The sequence below is a fragment of the Melospiza georgiana genome, chromosome 2 (assembly GCF_028018845.1).
Source record: "Melospiza georgiana isolate bMelGeo1 chromosome 2, bMelGeo1.pri, whole genome shotgun sequence".
NCBI lineage: Eukaryota > Metazoa > Chordata > Aves > Passeriformes > Passerellidae > Melospiza > Melospiza georgiana.
The window spans coordinates 3,970,141-3,992,839 of NC_080431.1; the positions used below are offsets into that span (position 1 = coordinate 3,970,141).

At 38.5% G+C, this 22,699-nt stretch overlaps 1 protein-coding gene across 5 annotated transcripts in view; it reads left to right on the forward strand.

Annotated features, from left to right (window-relative positions):
- The window catches only part of EPHA6 (EPH receptor A6), a 370,217-nt gene extending 348,132 nt beyond the window's left edge, over positions 1–22,085 (forward strand). For all 5 annotated transcript variants that reach the window (XM_058018768.1, XM_058018770.1, XM_058018769.1 and 2 more), the window contains 4 exons: positions 1,468–1,617; positions 6,794–6,987; positions 9,312–9,461; positions 12,368–22,085. In XM_058018768.1, coding sequence (XP_057874751.1) covers positions 1,468–1,617; positions 6,794–6,987; positions 9,312–9,461; positions 12,368–12,482 — 609 coding nt within the window. In that variant the 3' untranslated portion in view covers positions 12,483–22,085. The remainder of the gene's footprint in view (positions 1–1,467; positions 1,618–6,793; positions 6,988–9,311; positions 9,462–12,367) is intronic.
- The last annotated feature ends 614 nt before the right edge of the window (positions 22,086–22,699 follow it).

Below are 22,699 nucleotides of genomic sequence, written 5' to 3' on the forward strand. Positions count from 1 at the left end.
CCACCAGGATAATGGATAAATAAAAGGCACATAGTGGAGGTACTTGGGCAAAAAATACAAAAAATACCTTATTAGTGCTTAAATCACTAAATTATTTACCACATGTGAGGAAGCAGAAGCTTTGAAAAAGCAGCTGCAAAAAGATGTGAAAATGTCCAAAGGACATCTTGGTCGCTTTCATACAATACAAATGTTAACCATGAATTTTCCATCAGCAAGGAGAGCGTGGCTGAATGGCACAGCCCCACAGACACAGAGCCTGGATTTGGAACCATTTATTGGTAGAACAAACAGCTTCTCAACAGCCAAAGTCAGGCTTCAACAGGTCTCAGATAATATTTCATACATTCAAAGCAAATTAGCAGAGATTTACATACTTGTTTTTAACTGTGGCCTCTCTTCATTGCCAAATGGATGTTCTAGTTCATTTCCTCTTTTGTTTGAGTCAGAAATACAATTATAACACTGAGCAGAATCTATTAGTGCTTGTTGAAGGCAACTACTGCTGAGTGAGCTCAGCTCTACTGACTGCCTCCTTCTACCATCTAGTGGCACTTTCACTACACTGCTTTTCTCTCTCCAAAGGGTTCAGTGAGAATGATAATAAATGTACACTCTTGAAAAAAATACACTTTTGAAGTGAGCAATGTACCTGGAAAGGGAATACCTTTTTTTTTTTTTCTGAGATGGACAAGTAGGTTTCACACAGAAACTGCTTATGAGAAATAGAAAGGATTCAGTGATAGAAAGTACTTATGTCAAAGAAAAATTCTGCATCCTGTGGTCTTGTAAATGGTAAGTTAAGTTTGTTGATTGATTTCTTTTTTTTTTTTTTTTTTTTTGGTGGGAGAGCTTGGATTTTAAGTTGTAGGCTGCAGAATGGCACTGTTGAATATCCTAAGGAAATGCCTATTTAGAAGCACAATTGGTTTGTTTTCTACCTGGATATTTAAAGGGCACAACAAAAAGTAAAATATATCATCAAATGTAATGCTCTGAAGGCACATAGAACATGTATAGTTTCTTTCCTGATTATACAATTTTATTAAGAGCTTTCAGTGCTCAGTTTTGCAGTAGATGCTTCTGTTTCATTTAGGGAAAAAGCTTAAATGTCAATGAACTAGGAATTTAAGGCTTTGGATGTTTTCAATCAAAATGCATGTTCTGGTTATTTATATGACTGAACAAACATTAATCATCTCAAATGCTTTCTGCTCTTTGAACTGGGTTATTTTTGCAAGGTGCCGGTATTGGTGAATTAGACTACATATGAAATATTTTTTTTTTCAAATTCCATAAAAAAGGCATATTTCTTCCTTTCCACTTACAGCAAACTGACACAGCAAACTGACGGAAGTCAGAACGTAGAACATCAGAATCCAGGGGTTGTATTTTTTTTTCCTTTTCTTTTAAAGCACGTGTTATTCTGTATCCCAATCCCCTGACAAGTTTCCATCCTGCCTGCAGGGTGGGAAGATCCCCATCCGGTGGACGGCTCCCGAAGCCATCGCCTACCGCAAGTTCTCCTCCGCCAGCGACGCCTGGAGCTACGGCATCGTCATGTGGGAGGTGATGTCCTACGGGGAGAGGCCCTACTGGGAGATGTCCAACCAGGATGTGAGTGCTGCCCAAAGTTCATCTGCATCTCTTTCAAATGTGCTTTAAAAGTTACTGCCACTCCCTGCCCTGCTTCGCCGTCTCGTTCTCTTTCTAGGCTAGAATCTCAATTTTAAAAAAGAACAAATTTTCTTCTAGTGTAATTGAAAGCTTGTTCTAGGAAAAAAAAAATATGGGAAAGGGGAAATGGTAGGGGTTTTTTCTCTACCACAATTTAAGTTTTCACAAACTCTCTTGTTTGATGGATCCCTGTGACAGCTCAAACTGGTACACTCAGTCTTCACACCAGCCATCAAGCTCTGTGTCAAAATGTGGAATATCAGCCAAGCCACCTTAACCTCTCTCATATATCTGCCTGGAATATTCCTGCATTGGTTCTGAAGAATTGACAAGACATTCCCAGATGGCTGTTTTTACATTGTTGCTAAGTTATTCAGCTGTTCAAGTCTGGTTGCTTGTTAAGGCTGATCGGTCATTTGGGGATAAGGATCTGAGAGAGGTTTTAATTTTAAAAAATAATTTCCCTGTTTCAGGAAGAAAAGGAAAGGAGCAACCAAACCTGTCAGAAACAAAAAAATACTATCACAAACCTCTCCATTTAGAATATATTAGATAATCAGCTACAGCATGAAAATAGCATTGTTTAATTACTCCTACATCCAAAATAAAAGTGTCTGTTAATACAAAATTATGCTGCTGATGCCAATTGCTGGGGGTTTTCCCTGCAGTTCAGCAATTCCAAACACAAAGGACTCCTTTTCTCCTACCCAGAGGATTTCAGTGCCAGAATGTGAGCAGTGAGCATCTGTGACCTTCTACATGCATTTAGTCACTTCAAGTGTCATTGGGAAATTTCAAGTTATTAGACATAATGTAAAGTTTATTTTACTGGATATTGGGACCGTTCCTTTAGTACAGTAAAACACCCTGAATTCAATTGGGCTTATTTTGCAGAAATAATAGGACTTTCAAAGGTCAGTGATACTGTACAGATGGCAGGGAAAACAACAGAGAGGGATGTGCACTAAACAGATTCATAAAAGACACAGGATGCAAACAACAGTCAATGAAGTCTTGCATGGGTGCAGTCAGAGGTTCTGCTACATCAGAATGTCTGCTGACAGTACCATTAAGACACTTACTGGGTTTTGATCATAATAAAGCCCTTGTCTAGATAGCAATTAAAATATATCTTGAATTGGGTGGATTTTGGTAGATCACCAAAAGTTTTCCAAGCATAAACTCTGCAGAACTGGGTCTGGTTTGGGATTTTTTTTTAATTCCATCTTACCAATTGCTTTTCAAATTATACAGCTTTGGAAAATGAACTCACTTTTTTTTAGACCATGGCTAAGTAAGTGATGATCACAGCTGATGAGAGAAGTGTTAAACTGGTACATGCCACCTAAATAAACCCAGTCTGGTTTTCAAAGACTACAGCTGCTCACAGGTATCCAGAATGACTCAACACCTCTGCAAATCCAGCATCCTCTATTTATATTCCCCAGCAAGGATTTGGAAGCTGAACTTAAGGAAACTGAGTTGCAAAATGCTTCTCATAAAATTAATACTGTACATATAATAAATTTAAGCCTCTGCATAATGCAGAGGCTTAAAAATGTTGCTAAGTTTGAGAATTGCTCTTGTTTAAGTAAATAACCATTTTATTATTGTGGTAAGTCACTTCCAAACTGTGTTGGTGCTGATTAATGCACTTCTTAGATGTGTGGCAGGCACCAGAGGTGTCCATTAATTAGGGCTGCTGCACAGTCTGTCGTGTCTTATTGCTTAATTAATAAACATTAGCCAAGATATTGAACTTTCCAAGGAAACTAGTGTACTGATGAACAGACTGTGCTAAGAGTCTGGCTTGCTAATGCTCATGTGAGGGAAGGAAGATTTATATTCCACGCATTTGGTTTGTAGAACAGCTGTGAGTGAAGTCTACTGGGACACCTGTTAGAGGCCACCGTATAAATCAATGCACGTTGCAGAGCTGCAGTATTCAAAAAGAAGGCAAAAAATGAAAAGAATATTTAATGGGTTGTAATTGGTATGCAAAGAAACTACTGTAGCAAACAGAATAAAACTCCTTACACTCCTGAAAGTTTCTTGTTATACTGAAAAAACCCAACTTATCCTAATATAGCTCTTTCAACTGAGAGATATCAAAACACTTGGCAGGCGCCTGGGATTGGCTCTGCACCATGAGGCAGCAGCAGCTGCCTCTCCCTCCTGGTAGATTTTTCAGATGTCAGGAGGACACAGGGACAATGTCCCTCTGGAATCTCTTCTGTCTCAGTCTCATTAAAAAAGCTGTCAGTTAACTTTTGGAAGCAAGAATCCCTGTTACTATTAATAATGAAGCTATCAGGAAGATTACAGCTTCATTTTCAGATGGCATTTTCACCAGTTGCCAATTAATTTGAAATTGCACATGTATAAATTTTGTGTAGAAGCAGAAGAATAGAATATTGCTCAGACAGTAGAAGAATAAAAAACTGCTCAGACAGTCATAACCAATATGTAATATTAACTCTGTTAATATTCAAACTTCACAGCTATGTCTAACATCAAACAAGCTGTTGCTGTGCCCTTCCTGTAGATACAGATTTCATGATTGATGTGGTGCATTGCCAGCCTTACACTGACAAGGGGAAAAGGCATATGAGGGGAGTTAACATGCAAAATATTTACATGTTTTATAATATACAATTGTCTTTTACAAAGAAAAACTTAATACTTCTTCCCTTTTAGGTACATGCACATCTGATTTCTCTGAACAGAGAGAGATGGGTGCTATGCATGTGGCAGAGCAAGAGCTAAAATAAATATATAAATAAATAAGGAACTAAAATGCTCTAATTTTTCCTTTGAGACTTGATTCCCATTGCAATATTAGACTCTTATCACATCTTTACTCTTGCTTCTTAGAATCTAAAAATAATACTTGCCTCACAAGGGATACTAATGAGGCAATATTTCTAGTTTATTTTTTAAATGTGCTGGTATTAATGAGAAATTGTAATTATCCCAGTACCAGCTGGCATTTCTCTTCATACTGAAATGTTCCTTTTGAACAAGAGGGGAAACAAAATGCACTGTGACTTCATTTTCAGAGATACATTAAAATAAAGTGTGGCAGAGAAAATATATCTGGAAATTTATGGTTGATTCTGGGTTTTTCCTGAATAAATTACTTCAGCAAAACCTCATCAGCCCTCTATTGTTGTGTTGAGCAAATGCTATATATCCCTGAAAAGTAGAGCAGCTTTCCTGTTGCCTTAAAAACAAAATACATTTCATAAATTCCACATTTGCAACAGGCACAGTTAAATGTAAAAAAATTCAGAATCTGCATTTCTGGGCTGCTAAGGATGGCCAGTACCAACTAAGCTCTGCCCCTCTGTGTCAGGAGTGTTTTATGAACCTACTTCTGACAAACTGAATATTGAGAAATTGAGATACATTAATAATAAATAAATGTGAATAAAATTCCATGCACATGGTTGAGTTTTGCCCGTCCTGAGTCCGTGGGGGCATTTTTATCACTGGGAGACAAGGTTCTGAAGGAAATATTTCCCTGGCAGTGGGATGGTGGCATTTTTTCCTGTCACAGCAGCATGTGCATTACAGGACCAGGTCTCCTGTGTTTATAAAACAGACAAGCAGCTGTGAGCAGCTACAAAAGGCTCCTTCCATTTCCTGCCATGCCATCAAGGGGAGCTCAGGTCCTAACGTGGCTTCCTCACTCCTATTTTATTTACATAATGCTTGCAGCATAAGCATTAGGCATTGCTGAGCAGAGCCAGCATTAATTCAGAATTCAAATAGAGAACGGGGATATATTCCAGGATAATAAGATTGAATATATTGAAGGCAGAGCTGGTGCTGTAAAACATTGATTTGCTGTAAACAGTTTAATGTAACCCCTTCCAGCTGCATTAATGTGTCTGCAGCATGTGCATACATCTGTGTGAAAATGATTGATGTCTCCTTGCAGCCCAGTGGGTATCAGTGCAGCAGGTATGTTCCTCCTAAGTGCAGTGTGTGGTTATAAATACTGTCTGCAATCATTTCTACATTGGCTGGATTTTTGTGTGGGAGGGTTTTGCATGTGTGCTAAGGCTGGTCATTTTCCTAGCTTCATTTTTGATCAGCCACTGACTAGGTTTGCATTCCTTTTTATGCAAAAAGAATCCTGACTGTGTAATTTGTAACACCATCCCCACTGCTACCACCACTCATTGCAGAACCTCCTGATCTTCCTTTGTGTTTTTTAAACCTTACATAGGATGAATCCATGTAAGCTGTTATGAATCCATGAAGCTTTCCATGGAACTTAGCTAGTTTTGCTAACTCCTCTCAAGCCAGGCTGCTTCTCTTCTTTTCAATCAATGTTTTTTGCTACCCATGTTACTAAAAATGAGCTTTCCTTCGCCTTGGATCAACATGTGATTTACATGATTTTCATACATGTGATTTACCTGTGGCAGCAGATCTGCTTCTTTCTGAATCTTTACCAAACACTCTTTCTGTATCTGCTGAGCCTAAAGGTCTCACTCACTTTAGGGCAATACCATCATTTTATTAACTTTTGTTCAGCCACAAACATCTCAGACACCCAGGTTTCTGAGGGAGACTGCACAAAATAACATTGCTGTAACTTGCTGTGGGGGACATTGCCAGAATTAATCACACTCTAAGGATCAGCAGAAACATGTGAATACCAAGTAAATTGTCAGGTGCCACGATGTGTATTTGTGGTGCTTGATTGTATTGGGGTGTTGCTACACACAACCACTGTGTCAAAATGCAAATATTAGAGCATGGTGGGATGCAGTGGCCGTACCAGGTAAGTTTGTGGCCTCCTGAAGTGAAAAATAATATTGGTGAATTCTTTATTCCCCTCCTGCTTTCTTAGCTGTTTGAAGAGGATGACCAGTGACCCTAAAAAAGTTCCTACTGTGTTTCACATGCCTACAAAATATTTCCTGTCTCCTACAAAATATTTCCCCTGCCAGTCTTGATTCTCCAAATGAAGCCCCAGCAATGCATAAAGTGAGGGTGGCTGTTCCATGGATAATTTATCATCCCTGGTTCCTAATTGTCAGTGTCACACTGTCCTTTCAGCATTTAATGCCTGGTAACCATTCCGATTTCTGTATTTCTGTAGGTTATCCTGTCCATTGAAGAGGGCTACAGGCTCCCAGCTCCCATGGGCTGCCCAGCATCACTTCACCAGCTGATGCTTCACTGCTGGCAGAAGGAGAGGAACCTCCGTCCCAAGTTCAGTGACATTGTCACCTTCCTGGACAAGCTGATCCGCAACCCCAGCACCCTTCACACCCTGGTGGAGGATGTCCTTGTGTAAGACCCTTTTGTTACATTCTGGTTTTTCATAACACATGGTGGCTATCATTATGTGGTTTAGGGCATTAGGCAGGGGTGGGAGAACCACAAAGTTCTGAGTTCATAAAGTCACGCAGGTTCAAATAATTTTAGGCCCCTTTGAAGGTTTGCCTCCTTGTTAATACAAGGAGGTTCTTTTCTCAAGCCATGCAGATTATATTAGGCTTTTTTATTATTATTTTTTGTCTGAGTTCTGTTTGTGCATTATCTATCCTTAATCTTTGTGAGTCTCTTTGTTCTTTGTGTGTGTGGTGTGTGTGTTTTGCCTGTGTGCTTTTTTTCTCTTTGTAATTTTTTTTCTCCATTCAGCAGCCTGTCTGTCCATCTGACAGTGCTCAAGCAATTTGTGAACTGCCTTTGAGTAATATCCTGCAGAAAGTAGCTGTGTCTTAGCTTGCTAAATCTTTATTTTCTGCAGCAGAATGGCAGCAGTGACCAAATACTATGCTGTTACCATCCCACAACAAATTCTTGATAGTGTTGCCCAGGGTTTTTTCTTTTTCATTAATAATGTTTCAGAAATGAATGCAAACACAAGATAAGCAAGGCTGCAGTGGAAGAATTTGTCAGTATTTGTAGGCTTATTGATCCAAGCTGTCCCTGCATATATCAGCTGAAATCAGCAAAGGTCCAGGTGGCCTCACTCTCTTCAGTCACTAAGAGTCACCTTAGGATAAGATAAAGGTGCTTTCATGGAGACCCCCTGGGCTTTGAAAGGGTTCCCAAGCCCTGAGTGGGGCTTGCTGAGAACCTTTAAATGTTTTTGACAAGGGCTGAGCAACAAGGCAGAATTGGGGCTGGTACCTTGCTGTGGGAAAGGCTGAATGGAGAAGTTGGTAGGAAAACCTGGAGAGTTTTCATCAACACAGACCAGGGAAACTTGTGGGACTAAATATCCATGCCCTAGAGTTAGCATCCTCTATGGGTGTATGAATATAAATATAAATATGTATGGCTTGCTGTTTGTACCTGGATCACTTTATTTAGCATCAGAGTAATGTATTTTTATCTCTCTTTATTTAAATCATAACTGAGGGTCTAAAATACTTATGCTTTATTGAACTATGACTGACTTCACCTGCTTGTGAAAGCTTTTTTCCATTCATTTGAGAATGCTTGGTGTAGTTGTTGGGTAACCTTCTATAGAATCATCAAGTAACTCAGATGGGAAGGGACCATGGTAGATCTTTAATTACAGTTTGTACTTAACAGTGTTCTCCTGTCCTTCAGCTTCTCCCTCTTTCATTCTGATAATATGAATGAAAATCACTGTATTTACTGCATTTGATTTGTGTGGGTGAAACTTGGTTCATTAAGATATGAGGCTGTGTTGCTTCCTACATTAATTCATGTTCTATCAGTAAATGTAGGCTGGCTTTTGCTGTCTAAATTTTCATTTACAACAAATTGTGTCTTTCTTCTAAAGACTATCATAAAGCTTTTACAAACAGCAGTGTGCATTTTCTGCATTTTGTTCATACAATTTCTCTACATAAAATGCATAAAGCAAGTGGAAGTTGTGAGCCCTCCAAATGTAACACACAACAGAAGACTGGAAATCAGTGTCCCAAAATTACAATCTTTTTTTTTTTTTCCCATCTTACTCTTTCAGTTGTGATAATATTAGGGGAGAGAGCTCAAAAATAAATGTGACTAAATTAGCTCCTTACATTTTATTGGCTCCTTTATGTAATTCTAGTAAAAACAAAGATAAGACATTTTATTCTTTTGGCTTCTTTTAGGGTGAGTTTTAGCTTTTGAGTACTGTAATCAAAGTGTTCCTGTAGCATAATGGTGTCACAATGAGGAGCCATCTGGGGTGGGGTGGTTGTAGGTAAATGTAAAAATCATCTCATGGTGGTTTAATTTCCTAAATTGCATCTTATGCTAAATTTTCATTGTCCTCTACATTGAATACTGTATCAAAAAATTATTATAATCCTGAACATGTCATCCCAACATCTCAACATCTGCAGGGAAACATTTTGGGGAACAAAAAGAAGTGCAGTGGGAGAGGCCTATTCCTCAGTGTGTTACTGAGCTGCAGTTCTTTAATAAAATGTATTGTTTAAGTAGTGCAGCTTGGCAGACTGAAGTGATTTATAAGTTTTAGACAAGAGGTTAAAGAGATGCTCAGTTAAGGTCTGACCTTTACAGCTCAGACTCCTCTCTCATTCTTTCTGCCTTTTAGTAAAAGCTATGTCAACCAGGATAAATTGGGTGTCATATTTTGTATTGCTTGGTAACATTTGCTTTTTTTTGTTTGTTTGTTTTGTTTACAGAATGCCAGATTCACCTGGTGAAGTTCCAGAATATCCTTTGTTTGTTTCAGTCAGTGACTGGCTGGATTCCATAAAAATGGGTCAGTATAAAAATAACTTCATGGCAGCAGGTTTCACAACTTTGGATATGGTTTCAAGAATGAATATTGAGTAAGTATATAATTTATTATCCCTACAGTGACTAATTAATTTGAATTTGGATGCTGCAGGCACACAAATATTGCAGAGTATGGAACAGTGCTTTCATTTCCTTTCCTTCCTCAGTTCACAAAAGACAAATACAGTTATTTAGCAAAACAACACAAGAGATGTACGATGGGGAGACCCAGAATTGATAGATCCACTCTGTGACCACACCAAACACAACCAAATGCCAGGGATGACTGTTTCTTGGGGAATCAGTTTTGATCTAGACCACTGAAATCAGTGGCAAAAATATTTTCTTACGTTGCCATTAATATCATCAAGACTTTATCAGCCCTAATAAGGAAATTGTTCCGACCATCTCTGACACCACCCTGTGGTTTTTTAATGCAAACCCTGCACTCAATACAGAAGTGTTTGGGCTAACTATGGATTCATATGGTAGCATGATGATGGGATCTGTTTTGCTCTCTGTTCCCTTCCCATGAATTCCCAATCTTTTATTTGATGCTGGGACTGCCTGTATTAATGGTAGCTGTCAGTTCAGAATGAAGGATTTTACATGTAAAGTTAGGACTGATTTTCTCCCATGTGCATCATTTCATATTCACCTACACTGAATTCCATCTACTTCATTATTGCATAGTCACTCAGTCTTGTGAGATCCTTCCAAAACTCTGCACAGCTGCCCCTTTCCCTTCCTACCCTGAACAACTCAGCCTCACCAGCTGAGTTGTTCCTCTATGGCTCACCTGCTTTCCAGACTATTCACTGATTTGTTGAACAATAATGTTCAACATTATCCCAGCAGAGGTCCCTGCAGATTTATATCAATAACTGCTTTGTAAAACCTGACCATTTACTGCTAGCCTCCTATATTTAAGCCAGTTATTTAGTCATGCAAAGACCACATTATATTATACCCTATATTACACAGAAGTTGCTCCTCATTTTTTTATAAAGTTTTTGTGAGGAATCTTCTCTAAAGCTTTTGGAAATCCAAGTGAGATGTATCAGATGGGTCATCTGCATCCACTGGAAACAATTAATTTTATAAAACAGAACTTTTATTTGCAAAAGCCATGGTGACTCAAGTAGCTCATTTATCCAAGCATCCAGTAATTTTGTACTTTGCTGTAGTTTCTCTTACTCCCTGTAATGATCACAGACTTATGGGTCTGTGGTTCCCCAGATCTTCCCTGGAAACATTTTGTCTGGCACCATGCTCCATACTTCAGGCACCAAGAAATTTTTTAACATGTGGAGCACAGCTGGTAACTCCCTCTCTCACAGCCCTGATAGTAATTCTCTTATTTCATCTTCACTTTCTTTTGGAACTTTTGCCTAAACATAATCTGGACATGGGTTGCTGCTTGTTTTTACAGTTTTTCCTATAACCTCTCCTGCAGTCACTTCAGACAGATACTCTGGCAAGTCCCCCAGAAAGGATCTGGCATGGGAGTCATTTCAATTTCTTCCACAGTGAATGTCAACTCAAATGGTTAAGTCTTCCAACAATGGCCATTCTTTCAGTGCTCTCTTATGCCCAAATCATCATTAGACTATAAACATTTTATGGCAAGTTTCTTGTACCCAGTGAGTTTGCAAAAAGATTTATTATTTTATTGTTGAGGTTGTTTTTTCTGTTTGCTCCTCAACTTCCTGTTTTAGTCTGCCTTACTGTGCTTTTACAGCTCATCTAGGGTTATCATCCTTTCCACTTTCTTTAGATACCATTTCCAATTTTGAGAGATTCCCTCTCTCTTCAAATAATTTGTGTTACACAAGACCTGCTGGCTTCTAGGCCTTCCTTCCTGATAAATGCTAAGCATTGGTCTTGCATTTCTAAGGGCACTCTCCACTGTAAAGCTTTATTCTTTACACTGACTCCTTTTATTTTCTCAGATGCTCAATATTTTTGCTGACCTCAAGTGTTGTCTATCATGTCCCATGAGAATGTTAAGCCTAAGCACATAACAGTTGCAAGCTCTGCAGTGGTTCCTCAGCTGGAGCATACAGATCTGAAGATCAGATGCAAATATCTGGAAGTGCACATCTGAAACTCATGAAGGCCATGCCTTATCCCATGAGCTCCTTTACTGGTTGTATCACCAAACAGTTTTTGAGGATAAACAGGCAATATCTGTCTATGTCCCAGTGTGGGATTTTCATAATGGACAAATCTGGCATATCTGAAGTTTCCTGTCCTCAGAGCCTCTGTGATCCTTCTCAGCTCTGGCAGCTGGGAATGTTTACAGAAAAACTAAGTTGGTAAATTGTGCTGAGCTCTGGTGGCTTTTGACTTCATTCCTGCCAAAGAGTCGAGGCCTGTGGGTGACAAGACCTACCCACTCTGGGGTGCAGGGCTAGATGAGAGGAACTGGCAGGGAAATCAGGGTCAGTCTGGAAGATTCATTGCTAATTTGATCTTTAAATCATCTCTCACTGCCTCACTCACATTCCCCAAATCATCAGAAGCACCACCTCAGTTATTTCTACCTCAGAACTGTGATACTGAGTGTATAAGCCCCAATCATTTTCAAGTATGAGTGGGAAAGAGTTCCTATAATACCCATTACTAAAAATGGGCTGTTGGAACTCACCTAATTAGTCCTTGAGATTTGGAAAGATTAATTGACCATTAGTATCACTAATAAGCCTCATATCACTAATTAAGAGCACTAAGCCCCAGTTATCTAAATACATCTTTCTGTTATATTCTTTTTCTTAAATGACTGTTTTCAAAAGTTGGAATTGACAGATGCAGAAAATTGGAACATTTTTAGCTTTCTCATATGCCGTGGCCAGGGAGATAAACTGTCCTGGAGAAGAAGTCATCATATAATTACATTCTTTTGTGCACCAGAGGCTTTATTATATTTGCATCCAAGATGAAACTTTTTATCTTGCAGTGACATTAGAAGAATTGGAGTTGCACTCATTGGACACCAGAGACGAATAGTCAGCAGTTTACAGACTTTGCGGTTACACATGATGCACATACAGGAGAAAGGATTTCATGTATGAAAGTAATAGAAGCAACTGTGTTTTGTGCCTCAGCATTTCTAAAATGGAAAAATATTCTCATTCTTCCCTCCTGCTCTTCCCAACTTCAAGAACTGCAGTCTCCAGTTCAGACTATACAAGTACTTCTATGTTAATGCTTCCAAACCGGAATTTTTAATCACACTGCACAGCTCCTCCACAGTTCTCTGCCAATAAAATCCTGGCCTACTGCAAGACTCTTGCTACACATTGATGAATAACTCAGCATGGATGTGTAACTTTGTATAACAGTATTTGGGAAACTTTCATGGACTTACTTGAAAGTAGTAATCTATTTGGCCTGGTGTGGCTTCTTTATCGATGTATTTAGAATTTGCTGGTAGATCAAAAAGTATTTGACTTCTTTCATGTTCTGTGACCATGTAACTTCCAACACCAAATGTGCAATCAAAAAGAAGTTTAACATAAATATTTATTTTATCTCTTAATTAAATCCAAAAGTATGTGTCCTATCATTATATTACTTTCTAATAGTTTGAATGCTGGTAAGCTGGTGCCTCAAAACATTAGTATTGTTTGCAGAAATGACTGATGATTTTATGTAGCAAGTTTTCATTGTGTGAATAATTGGAAGCATAGTGAGAGTAATCTGTTTGAAATCTTGAGGAAGGTTCTCGATTTTCAATTACTTTAGCACTCGACACTTTTTATGCTTTAAATTTTAGATTAGGTTGGAAAATTTGTTTATCCTTGGGATTCCTCACCACCCTACAACCCTTTTTTTTTTTTTTAATGTAATACTCAGCATTTGCTTCTACTACTGGAAAACTGACCACATGTAAAACACAGTTGTCAGCTCTGTTGCAGACACAGAGATTTCAGAAGAGCTTTCTGTTTCAAACATGCAGGTCTCTGCTGTTGGATAGGGAATCATCTCCAGCAGCAGCAGCAGCAGAGCTCAGAGGGCCAGCCATGGATGGGGTGATGGGATCATTCCCATGGGAGCAGGCTGGCCACATCCTCTTCCAGCCAAGGCAGCAGTGCAGCCCCACTGCTGCTGGAAGTTCCAGGCTGCAGGATGCAGTGACCTTGCACAAAGGCAGAAAAGGAGATGCAGGACAGCAGTGTGGTAGCATGTTGCCTTGAGCCTACTTCTAACTGCTTTTAGAGGTTAAAAAGCAAACTCTGCTGAAATGGGGCTCTGGTCATTCCAGGCCAGATCTTCATTTAGTACAGATCTCTAAAGGACATCCGAGGTATTACCTTTAGAACCTTTCAATAGCCATATTTACATGCAAGGAAATGTCAGCAAAGGCCTAACATAATATTTGTACCTCTCTAAGACTTCCAGCTTCCATGTTTTGTTCAGACAACTGACACAGACGTGCTGGGCTACATTTCCAAACTCTTGCATGGGATGTGCACTCCTGGGAGCAGGGGCAGGACCGCATGGCCGTGCTGCGGAACCCCACGCAGATCTGCACTGCATGTCACGTGTAACCTGTGCAGCAGCTTCTCTTCATTCCTGTGTCCTCTGAGGGTATCTTTGAGTTCTGTGGCATCCCAATGTACTCCAGCATTGCAGCTCTTCTGTTACAACGTGCATTTGGGCTATCAGTATAATCTATGTGTATATCAAAAGGAACTAACTACTTTGTGTAATCATTATGGTGTTTACTGCTTCATTTACAGCTTGTAAATCACAAGGTGTTTCCTAAGTCTTGGAAAAGGCTGCCATTGTATATCAGTCACAAAGAATGAAAATCAGAAAGCAACTCAGAAAAAATTATGCTTCCAACCAGATCACAGAGTAAGACACGAGGCCTGATTTCTGTTGTCAATGTTGGAATAATTGCATTAATTTAGGTGAGATAGCAGGAATGCACTAAGTAATTTTTTCTTTCTTTCATTAAAAAAAAGGGCAGATGTAACTGAGGAAAGAGTTTTCTGAAGACTAGGAGCCACTGGTGTTCTACAATGCCAGTTTGATGAGCTTGTTTAAAGAAGGGCAACTTCAATCCTATTGTAGCTCCAAAGGTAATTTTGTCAGCAGGAGTATTCCCATTGAAGTCATCAGTCCAGCACAAGGATGTGAGTTTTGCAGGATCACAGCCCTTCAGTGGGGAAAAAAAACATTTGTTCTTTTCTGTGACTGTCACTCAAAAAATTCTGCCTGAATTCCACATCTGAATAATTTTTTGGTAGAGGTGCTCTTACAGAAAGAAAACCATACTTACCTGAAACCTTTTGAAAAATACCAACATACCACAGAGTAATTTAAAAGAGGATTTTAGTTCATCATTTTATTATCCATTTTGCCTATCATTGCTTCCATGGCCAACAACAGGACATCTCTGGAATCAGCCTTTCTCATAATGAAATCCATTACTGAGGAGGTAGGAGTCTGTTATTTGTTAATGGGGTTTCAAAATCATTCATAGCTGACCCAAACTATCTATGTGCACTTTCAGATTGTCTTTTGCCAGTTTTTTTTGTTCCTGGTAGTGAGGATGCAGAACTGACATGGTTATATGCACACAACCTGGATATATTTAATGAAAAATAATTTCTAAATTTATCATACTACTGAAAATATTTTTTCAATAGAAAAAAATATAACAAAAGTAAAACATTTATTAATCAAATATATTTTTTATATAAACAAGAGTTTGGGTGACCAGAAAGGAAAGAACAAGGGATTCTTTGAGTGAGCACATTTGTTAATAACACTGTAAATCCAGGATTTTGTGGCTTTATACAGCTTGTTTTTTTCTGTTGTTGTTCCTGTTGTGGTGCAGTATGACACTTTTCTAATAGTTATCTTGATGAAATTCACATATTCCCCATTTTGGAAATGTTTTATTTGCTCTTGTGCTGATTCCTAGTCTGTTCTTGCTTTAGTTTAGCAATTTTTTCATATTTTTTAATTTAAAAACAAAACAAAAAAACAACGCTAACAGGTGTTATTTTTCAAATGTGAGCTTAATTCTGTACAGGCCACAAATGTATATGTGAAATCAGAGTAACTTCCTTTGTTACAGGAAATTCTTTCTTCAGGAGAAAATTAGCTCTAATTATCCTGCATACTGCAGAGTGCAGCTGGAGTTTAAATTTGATAAATTAAAGCAAATTTAATAGGCTGGTTTTGAGAATCTGGCCCACATTACAGAGTGCTTCATGACTAAAAGTACCCATTGAAAGTTCACAAAATAAAGTGTGAACTATATGCAAGCAACAAAAAAAAGGTGTTATAACATGGATGTGTATAAAGAAATAATTCTTACCTGTTTCTCTGCATTCAGTGACAGCTCATCCATTCAGGTATCTGTGCTTGGTCAGATGAATTTCATGCCTTAATTGTATCCAGTTGTTTTGCTGAACCTGTGAGACAGAGAGGGTCTTGTTCACGATGTTCATGGTGTCAAAACTGAACAAGGCACAGCAGAATGTTTAATAGAATTTGCTCATGAGGTGTTTGCACATTGGAATTATTGAGAAGCAATGGGATGCTCTGAGGAGAAAGGAAGAGAATTGAGCCACATCATTTAAATTTTTCTCAAACAAAATTTACCCTTTTTGTTTCCTGTGAACTTAAATCCAGTATCTATCCAATAAAAGCTTAGAAACATGCCATGCTTCAGGACATCAGACAGCATAAAGCAATCCTTTACTTGCAAATAGTGGACTCAACAATAAAATAAATTAGTTAGTAAATTAGTCAAATAAATTGTGTCCAATATTCTGTTATTAGGTACTACTTGGATTATTCTGATACAGAACTCTTAGACTGCAGTACTTTGATTTTTACATCACTTAAGACTGACTATCCATTTGCTGTCTTTAATATAAGCCCAACATAAGGCTTCATTAATTTCTTTTTCAATGCAGATTCCTACAGGATTCAAAGATGGGTCATAAGTAACAAACAGACCCCCTTTGTGCAGAATCAGCTGAGATATACCATGAGGAATAGCAGGGACTGTGGAGGTGCCTAGTGAGACTGCGTTACCCACAGCAATTTCCATCTCAGAATGACCCCATGGGACACATCAGCCACCAAGGTAAAGCAGCTCAGAACATTTTTCACCTTGTATTGAGGAGCAGTTCCTCATTTCCAGCTGTCCCTGTTGTGAACTGCAGCAGTTATGGAACTGTTTTACCTCAGCTGATGGAATGGTTCTGTGGGACACGTTCTGGCAGCTCAGAATTCTCTTGTGAACACAGGGTTCCTGTAACTCCCCTGTCATTGGCTCACTCTGTCTTGGAATATTCCTAAAGAGAGTGAAAAGCAGGACTTGCCTCTAATCCAGTCCAACATTTCTTTAGCTAAAATAATTATAAAAGGTCTGTCTTCCATTGCATCTTCCAGGAAAAGCACTAAAACTTGTGACATTTGCACATGGTTGAGAACTCTGTATTCTGTTAAGCAGTTTTCTTCCAGAATACCTTTGTTCACCAATTGTAATGAATCTTTCCTGAATAAACAGCAAAGATAATTTCTTTTTTATAATAGCACTATAATTATTTATTGAGAATGAGGGAAAGATGTGATGGGCTGGGCTAACTTGTAGTACAATAATGATCTTGAAATCTCCTGGGGAGAGAAATTAATAACTCCCTTAAACCTACATAAGGTAAAAAGGGAAGAACTGTCCATGCTGTGCCAAGGAGCTCTAACAAAAACTCAAGTTGCATAATACAGTGCCAAGTACTTATAGCTGACAAAATTTTCCACCATCATATCCTATATTTAGTAGTGCACACTGCCCATCCATGAGTGTTGTATATAATTCCTCAGATCATAGACCAGGATATGGTGAACATGTTGTGGTTATAAAATATTTGTCTTTATGTACATACAGAATTATAAATAGAATGTATATCGTAAAATCAGATGTTTCAAACCTACGGAATTAATTACCAACAACACTAATGGGGTTTATTTGCTTTTAAAAATTTTCATGGCATGCACTGTGTGTGTATAGTTCTTCCCAAAATTCCTTGGCTTGTTAGCTGGAAATGGACAGCCTCTCTTTTCCTCCACTGGTAGAAAAAAACATTTTCAGACTGGCTCAGAGAAAGCTGCCTGCTCACCCTTCTGCTGCCACCTCACCCAACCCCTTCCTGCTGATTCTCTTCCACTCAGCTAATTACTGTAGAAATTAGTGATCCCCAAGGGGAAGCAAGGTGCCCATGAGCCAGCAGATGCAAGATGGAGTCCATTCTATAAAGAGTTTTCAGTTCCTCTGCTGAAATCACCAAAGATGTTTGCAGAGTATATAAATTATTTTCTTTTACATGACCATTTATGGACACCTAGGAGGTTAAAATGAGGGAAATTTTCAAGGGCATGTAAGTAGGGATAAGCCAACATATAACACAAAAAGATAAGCTGACTTTTAGAAGGGAAAAAGAACAACAACAGTTGATGAAAAACCTAAGGTTAAAAATGGCTTAAAGTATTTTTCCATATTTTATATGTGAAATAAGATAACCCCAGTTCAGTGGAATTTATTTGTGTGTATATTTCTTTAAATATCCTGCATGAATATATCTTACTTTCCTTTCCTGCAAGAGATTTCCCAAGTACCTATCTCTTCCAGAAAGGTTTAGCATATTATCTGATATTTTCATACCTGAATAATTAAACTGGAATTTAAAAAATGCAAGTTCTGGCAGTGAAGATATGGGGGGAACAATAGAATTAAGAAGTTCAGTCTCAAAGTAACAGAAAGTTTTCACATCTATTCTACTTTGTTCTTGTCCAAAATTTTTACCTGTATCTATCTGAGAACTTTGACTTGTTCTGCACACATCTCAGTGCCACCTCAGAAACTCCTGAATCTGTAAATGGCTCTAGTTTGTGCAGCTTAATTAATATAAAAAGGCTGATTTGACATGGGACTTTATAGAAGACTAGAGTTAGGTATAATAAAAAATCAAAATCCCTATAAAATATCTGTGAGACACCATGAGATAAGATATTTTGCCTTATTATACTATCACCTCTTCATTTCTGACAGTTCAGTGAAGAGCTGGTCAGCAGCAGCATGTATGTTGAGTGGTATAACCCTGAGACTGAAAACCCACAAATCAAAAGAGAAATCCAGGTCTCTGCATTCTGAACTATGGGATGTCAAAGGACTCCAGAGAAAGTAACTAACCTTGAACCTATAATCTGGAAAATCAGGTTTAGGAGAAATCTGCTTTGGAACCCAAATATTAATTTCTGGTTGTGGGTGATGGAAAAATGCCCAATGAAACAGTCTAGGGACTATTTTCATAATATCATCACCACATAATGTCCTGAACAGGTACAGTTTTCATAATTAATATTGGAAAGTCCAGCTGACAGAATTTTGAATGACTAATTGTTCTTATAGCTACATACTGGCTTTCTTGAGAGGAACCTAAATATATAATAAAACATAGAAATCTCTAGTTAATATTGGCTTAGAAACTGAGTTTTCAGTTTTCTCTCATTCAGATTGGTTTTAACTGAAAATTATTAATAGGAAAAACGAAAAGCATAATAGGATTATTATTTTCTCCTGTTAGAAGCTGGGTGCTCTGAGCTGTATAACTTATCATCACAGTCTCTTGGTGTAAAATAGGATTAGCTGAAAAAGACAAAGTGCAGCCAGTGTTCCAAATCTGTAGATTATTTGTCACTAATTGTCAATTTGGGAAGTTCCATTTTTGTTTTGGGCGAGTTCTGCTCTACCACACCTTGTATTTCCAAATCCTGCTGCATGATTTTAATGAGCATCTCGATTAATTCCTGGGAGAGTGATGTGACTGTGAGGAATTAAAAGTTCCTGTGTTAATAGGCAATAGTGTTGCTGTGATCTAAAATCATGAGAGTTTGTTACTGACTTCCATGGCAGTGGGATAAGCCCAATGTCCATATTTTCTGTAGGTAGGCTCTAGCTCTGCAAACAGACTCTCCTTTTCTGCACCCCACTACTGTCATAGTTGATTTCTTGTTAGAGAACCAGCATTTATTGGGACATGAGCTGTCTTGTTGTTCAAATAGATTGCTAAAAGTTTTTGCTGGTTTTAATTGTTCTGTTGAAGCATTTCAGGTTGAGATGTAGGTTGGTCCCTCAGGGCATGATCCAAAGTCAGCTGTATCCATAAGAAGAGGTCAAGTGAGTGAAACAGGTTTTGAATCAAAGGTTTCTACAGATGTTCCTGGAACAGATGGCCTCATTTAATGGGGAGAAGAGAGTGCACTGAGCCTAAAAGAAAGGCTGCTACCTCAGGGATGTGATCAAGTAAGCTGTGGTTACTTTCAACATGGAAAAAGTAAACTGCAAGGTACAAAAGTTGGGTGCTGCAGTGTTTGTTGTTTTCTCTGGCTTGGATGGTCAACTCTGACTTTGGAATTAGTTACCTAAATGACCTACACATCTAATAGGGTATCTAGCAGAAATTGTTTGGCTTTGTGGGGTTTTTCTCCCCAGATAATTTCCCAGACTTCTGGATTTAAATTCAGGATGAAACCACCAGCCCCACCAAACAAACAGAACTTCTAAAACAAAAGGGACTTTTATGTTTTTATTCTTTCCTAAACATAAATCAGGATGCAATATGGTCTCCCTTTCATAATACAAGTTCTGACTGTTGATTTGCCTCTTTGAACAAGCTGCTTCATACTCCTGGTGCACTGCAGTCTAAGTTTTCAGATTTGCCCAGTTAATGAATGGCACAATAGCAAATAAAATAACAAATGCCCTGTTAGTGGTTCCATTTTCTGGATTCTTTTACTAATTGCCTATCTGGAGAAAACCATCCCACTCCAAGATTCCTAATAAGGAAACCTGTAAGCATTTTACATCTTTATGGCTATGATTCCCTATCTGCCTCTCCCCAAGTGAGCTTTGAATTGGCAATGTAGTTTTTTACTACCATTTCTTCTGCAGTAATTTCTTCTCCCAACTCCTGTAAGTAAGGCTGAGATGTCTGTTTCACACTAAAAGTGGGAAAAGTTGTTCCTTTGTTAACTCTGGTGACAGGATTCAGCGTTTGTTGCTCTTACCCAGAGCCTTCCATCTGCTTCTGTCGAGGCCAGCATCAGCATTCTCTGGTGGTATCAGTTACATCACACACAGCGCTGCCGTGACTGACTGAAAACCCAGAGGCATAAAAAGGGCTCATTCTCCTCTGGGGTGGTGGAAACCCTCCTGGCTTCGGGAACTTCTCTGCACTTCTCAGGACTGCGCCTGCAGTTTAGCAAGAAAAAATAAATCTTTAAAAGATCATGTGAAACCCTGTTTACTGAAAGGCAATAGTTTATTTTCTAGCAAAGCAACGTCCATTGATTTAGCTGCAATTAACAGTTTTCATTTTGTCATCACTTTTTTAAAGAAAAACAAACCACTTGGACTTTCAGAAAAAAAAATACAAAAATAATATTTTGCTACCTTCCAAACATTAGCTTTGATTTACTTTTGGAAGATAACGTGGTTGGTATGTTTTCTCAGGATAGCCTCTATCTATTTCTGTGTGTTGGTTTTAAATGTATCTGAATTAAAAGGGGTTTTAATCTCTGTCTCTTCTGTGAAATTAGATTGTACAAAACTAAATATGACTGCTCTTCATAGTTTGCTGTTCTAGCATAGCCATAAACTGTATCAATGTATGTGTATATATGAATAAATATTTGATGACAGACACTTTAGATTATATATTTAAGCAGCCATGTCAAAACTTCAGAGGTAGATGGCTTCAAAAGCAATGGTATAGTCATAATACTTGCAAATTATTTTACAAAATCAAACCATGGCCTCAGCACAGATCTCATATCCCTACCAGTAGTCTGAAACCCACCTTTTCTTTAAAGACCCCTGCTAAAGGTTTGTTTTGCCATTGCTTCTTTAAGCAAGACGTATTTGAATAATGACAACTACCTGTGGCTCAGTCCTCAGCCCTCATCTCCCAGCAGAGCTGCCCTGGTGCTGCAGCTCCAGAGGCTCTGGGCTCCAGCTCCATGGTCTGAGCTCCTCTGGAGCTGCTCCTTCTGGGAGATGAACATTGCACAGCCAGTGTCGGTGCTTCCCCCTGGGACTGCCTCACTCCCCAAAATTCCTTTTCTTCACCTAATACATCTCCCATGCACGTCCCACTGCGCTTTCTTTTCCCCTGTTTATAATGGTACTGTAGGAATATCCATGGAATAAAAAGCTTACCCTACTAATTTGCAGTCCCAAGGGGAATTTACATTAGACGTGAAGTTGTTATTATTTACTGAAAAGTGGTGTTCTCTCATTTTCTTTATTATTATGATTCTATTCCTATGATACTATGATGTTTCATGTAAATTTTCATGTGCTGGCATGCCTACAAGTTAATAGTGTAATAGAATGCTCAGCTCTCAACATTAGAGTGTTTTTAAGGTGAATTGCATCACATATGCCATCTCTTTGCAGAAAGAATATGGGGTTTGGCAAAACTACCTGCTGAGCAACATAATGAGATTTTTGTACAAAGTACAAGTTATTGATTATTATTGTATTTTATTTTTCTATGATTTCCTAAGAGGCATTATCAGGTCTTACAGATGGGGTAAGCCTGTTTATTAAGATATTTATTAGCAAATAAAAGTTACAGTACTGGTGGTTATTTTTGAGTTAATGGTGTTTGTTTGGCCTTAAGTTACTAATATAATGATGCACAGTGAAGCCATAGATGATCATGCAAAAAAACCCCAGCTGCTTAACACGGGGTGGTGTACTAATAAAGATGGACTGGCAATACTCTTCAACACCTGAGATGCTTCGGGGTGGTGTTGTTTTCTTCAGCTAAAAAATGCTCTTCTGTGCTTACCATTGAGCCTTTATGCTCAAAAAGCACACACAGTTCACAGCATCAGGGAAAAAAAACTGCACATTAAAAGCTGCAAACAGCCGTGCTCTCTCCTTCTTGGGAAACACTGTGAATCTGAATTTTAAATGGCTTTTAATGCTCTATTAAGATTCTGCAGTACTGTTCTCCCTCCTCGTGGTGATTCACTGAGCCATGCAACTCCTCTAGTATTTGTCAAAGCTTTCACTGACAAAAGCAGTTTTAAAACTGATCATATTATGTAAATAATGCCAGGGCAATGCACGACAATTCACAGAAAAGTGAATGCCATATACAATAACCAGGCCCTACCTCAAAAAGCTTAAAGCCATAATGAGCCTTTCATTGCATAAAATCACATGCATGCAATGCAAGACTGAACAGAAGTAGCT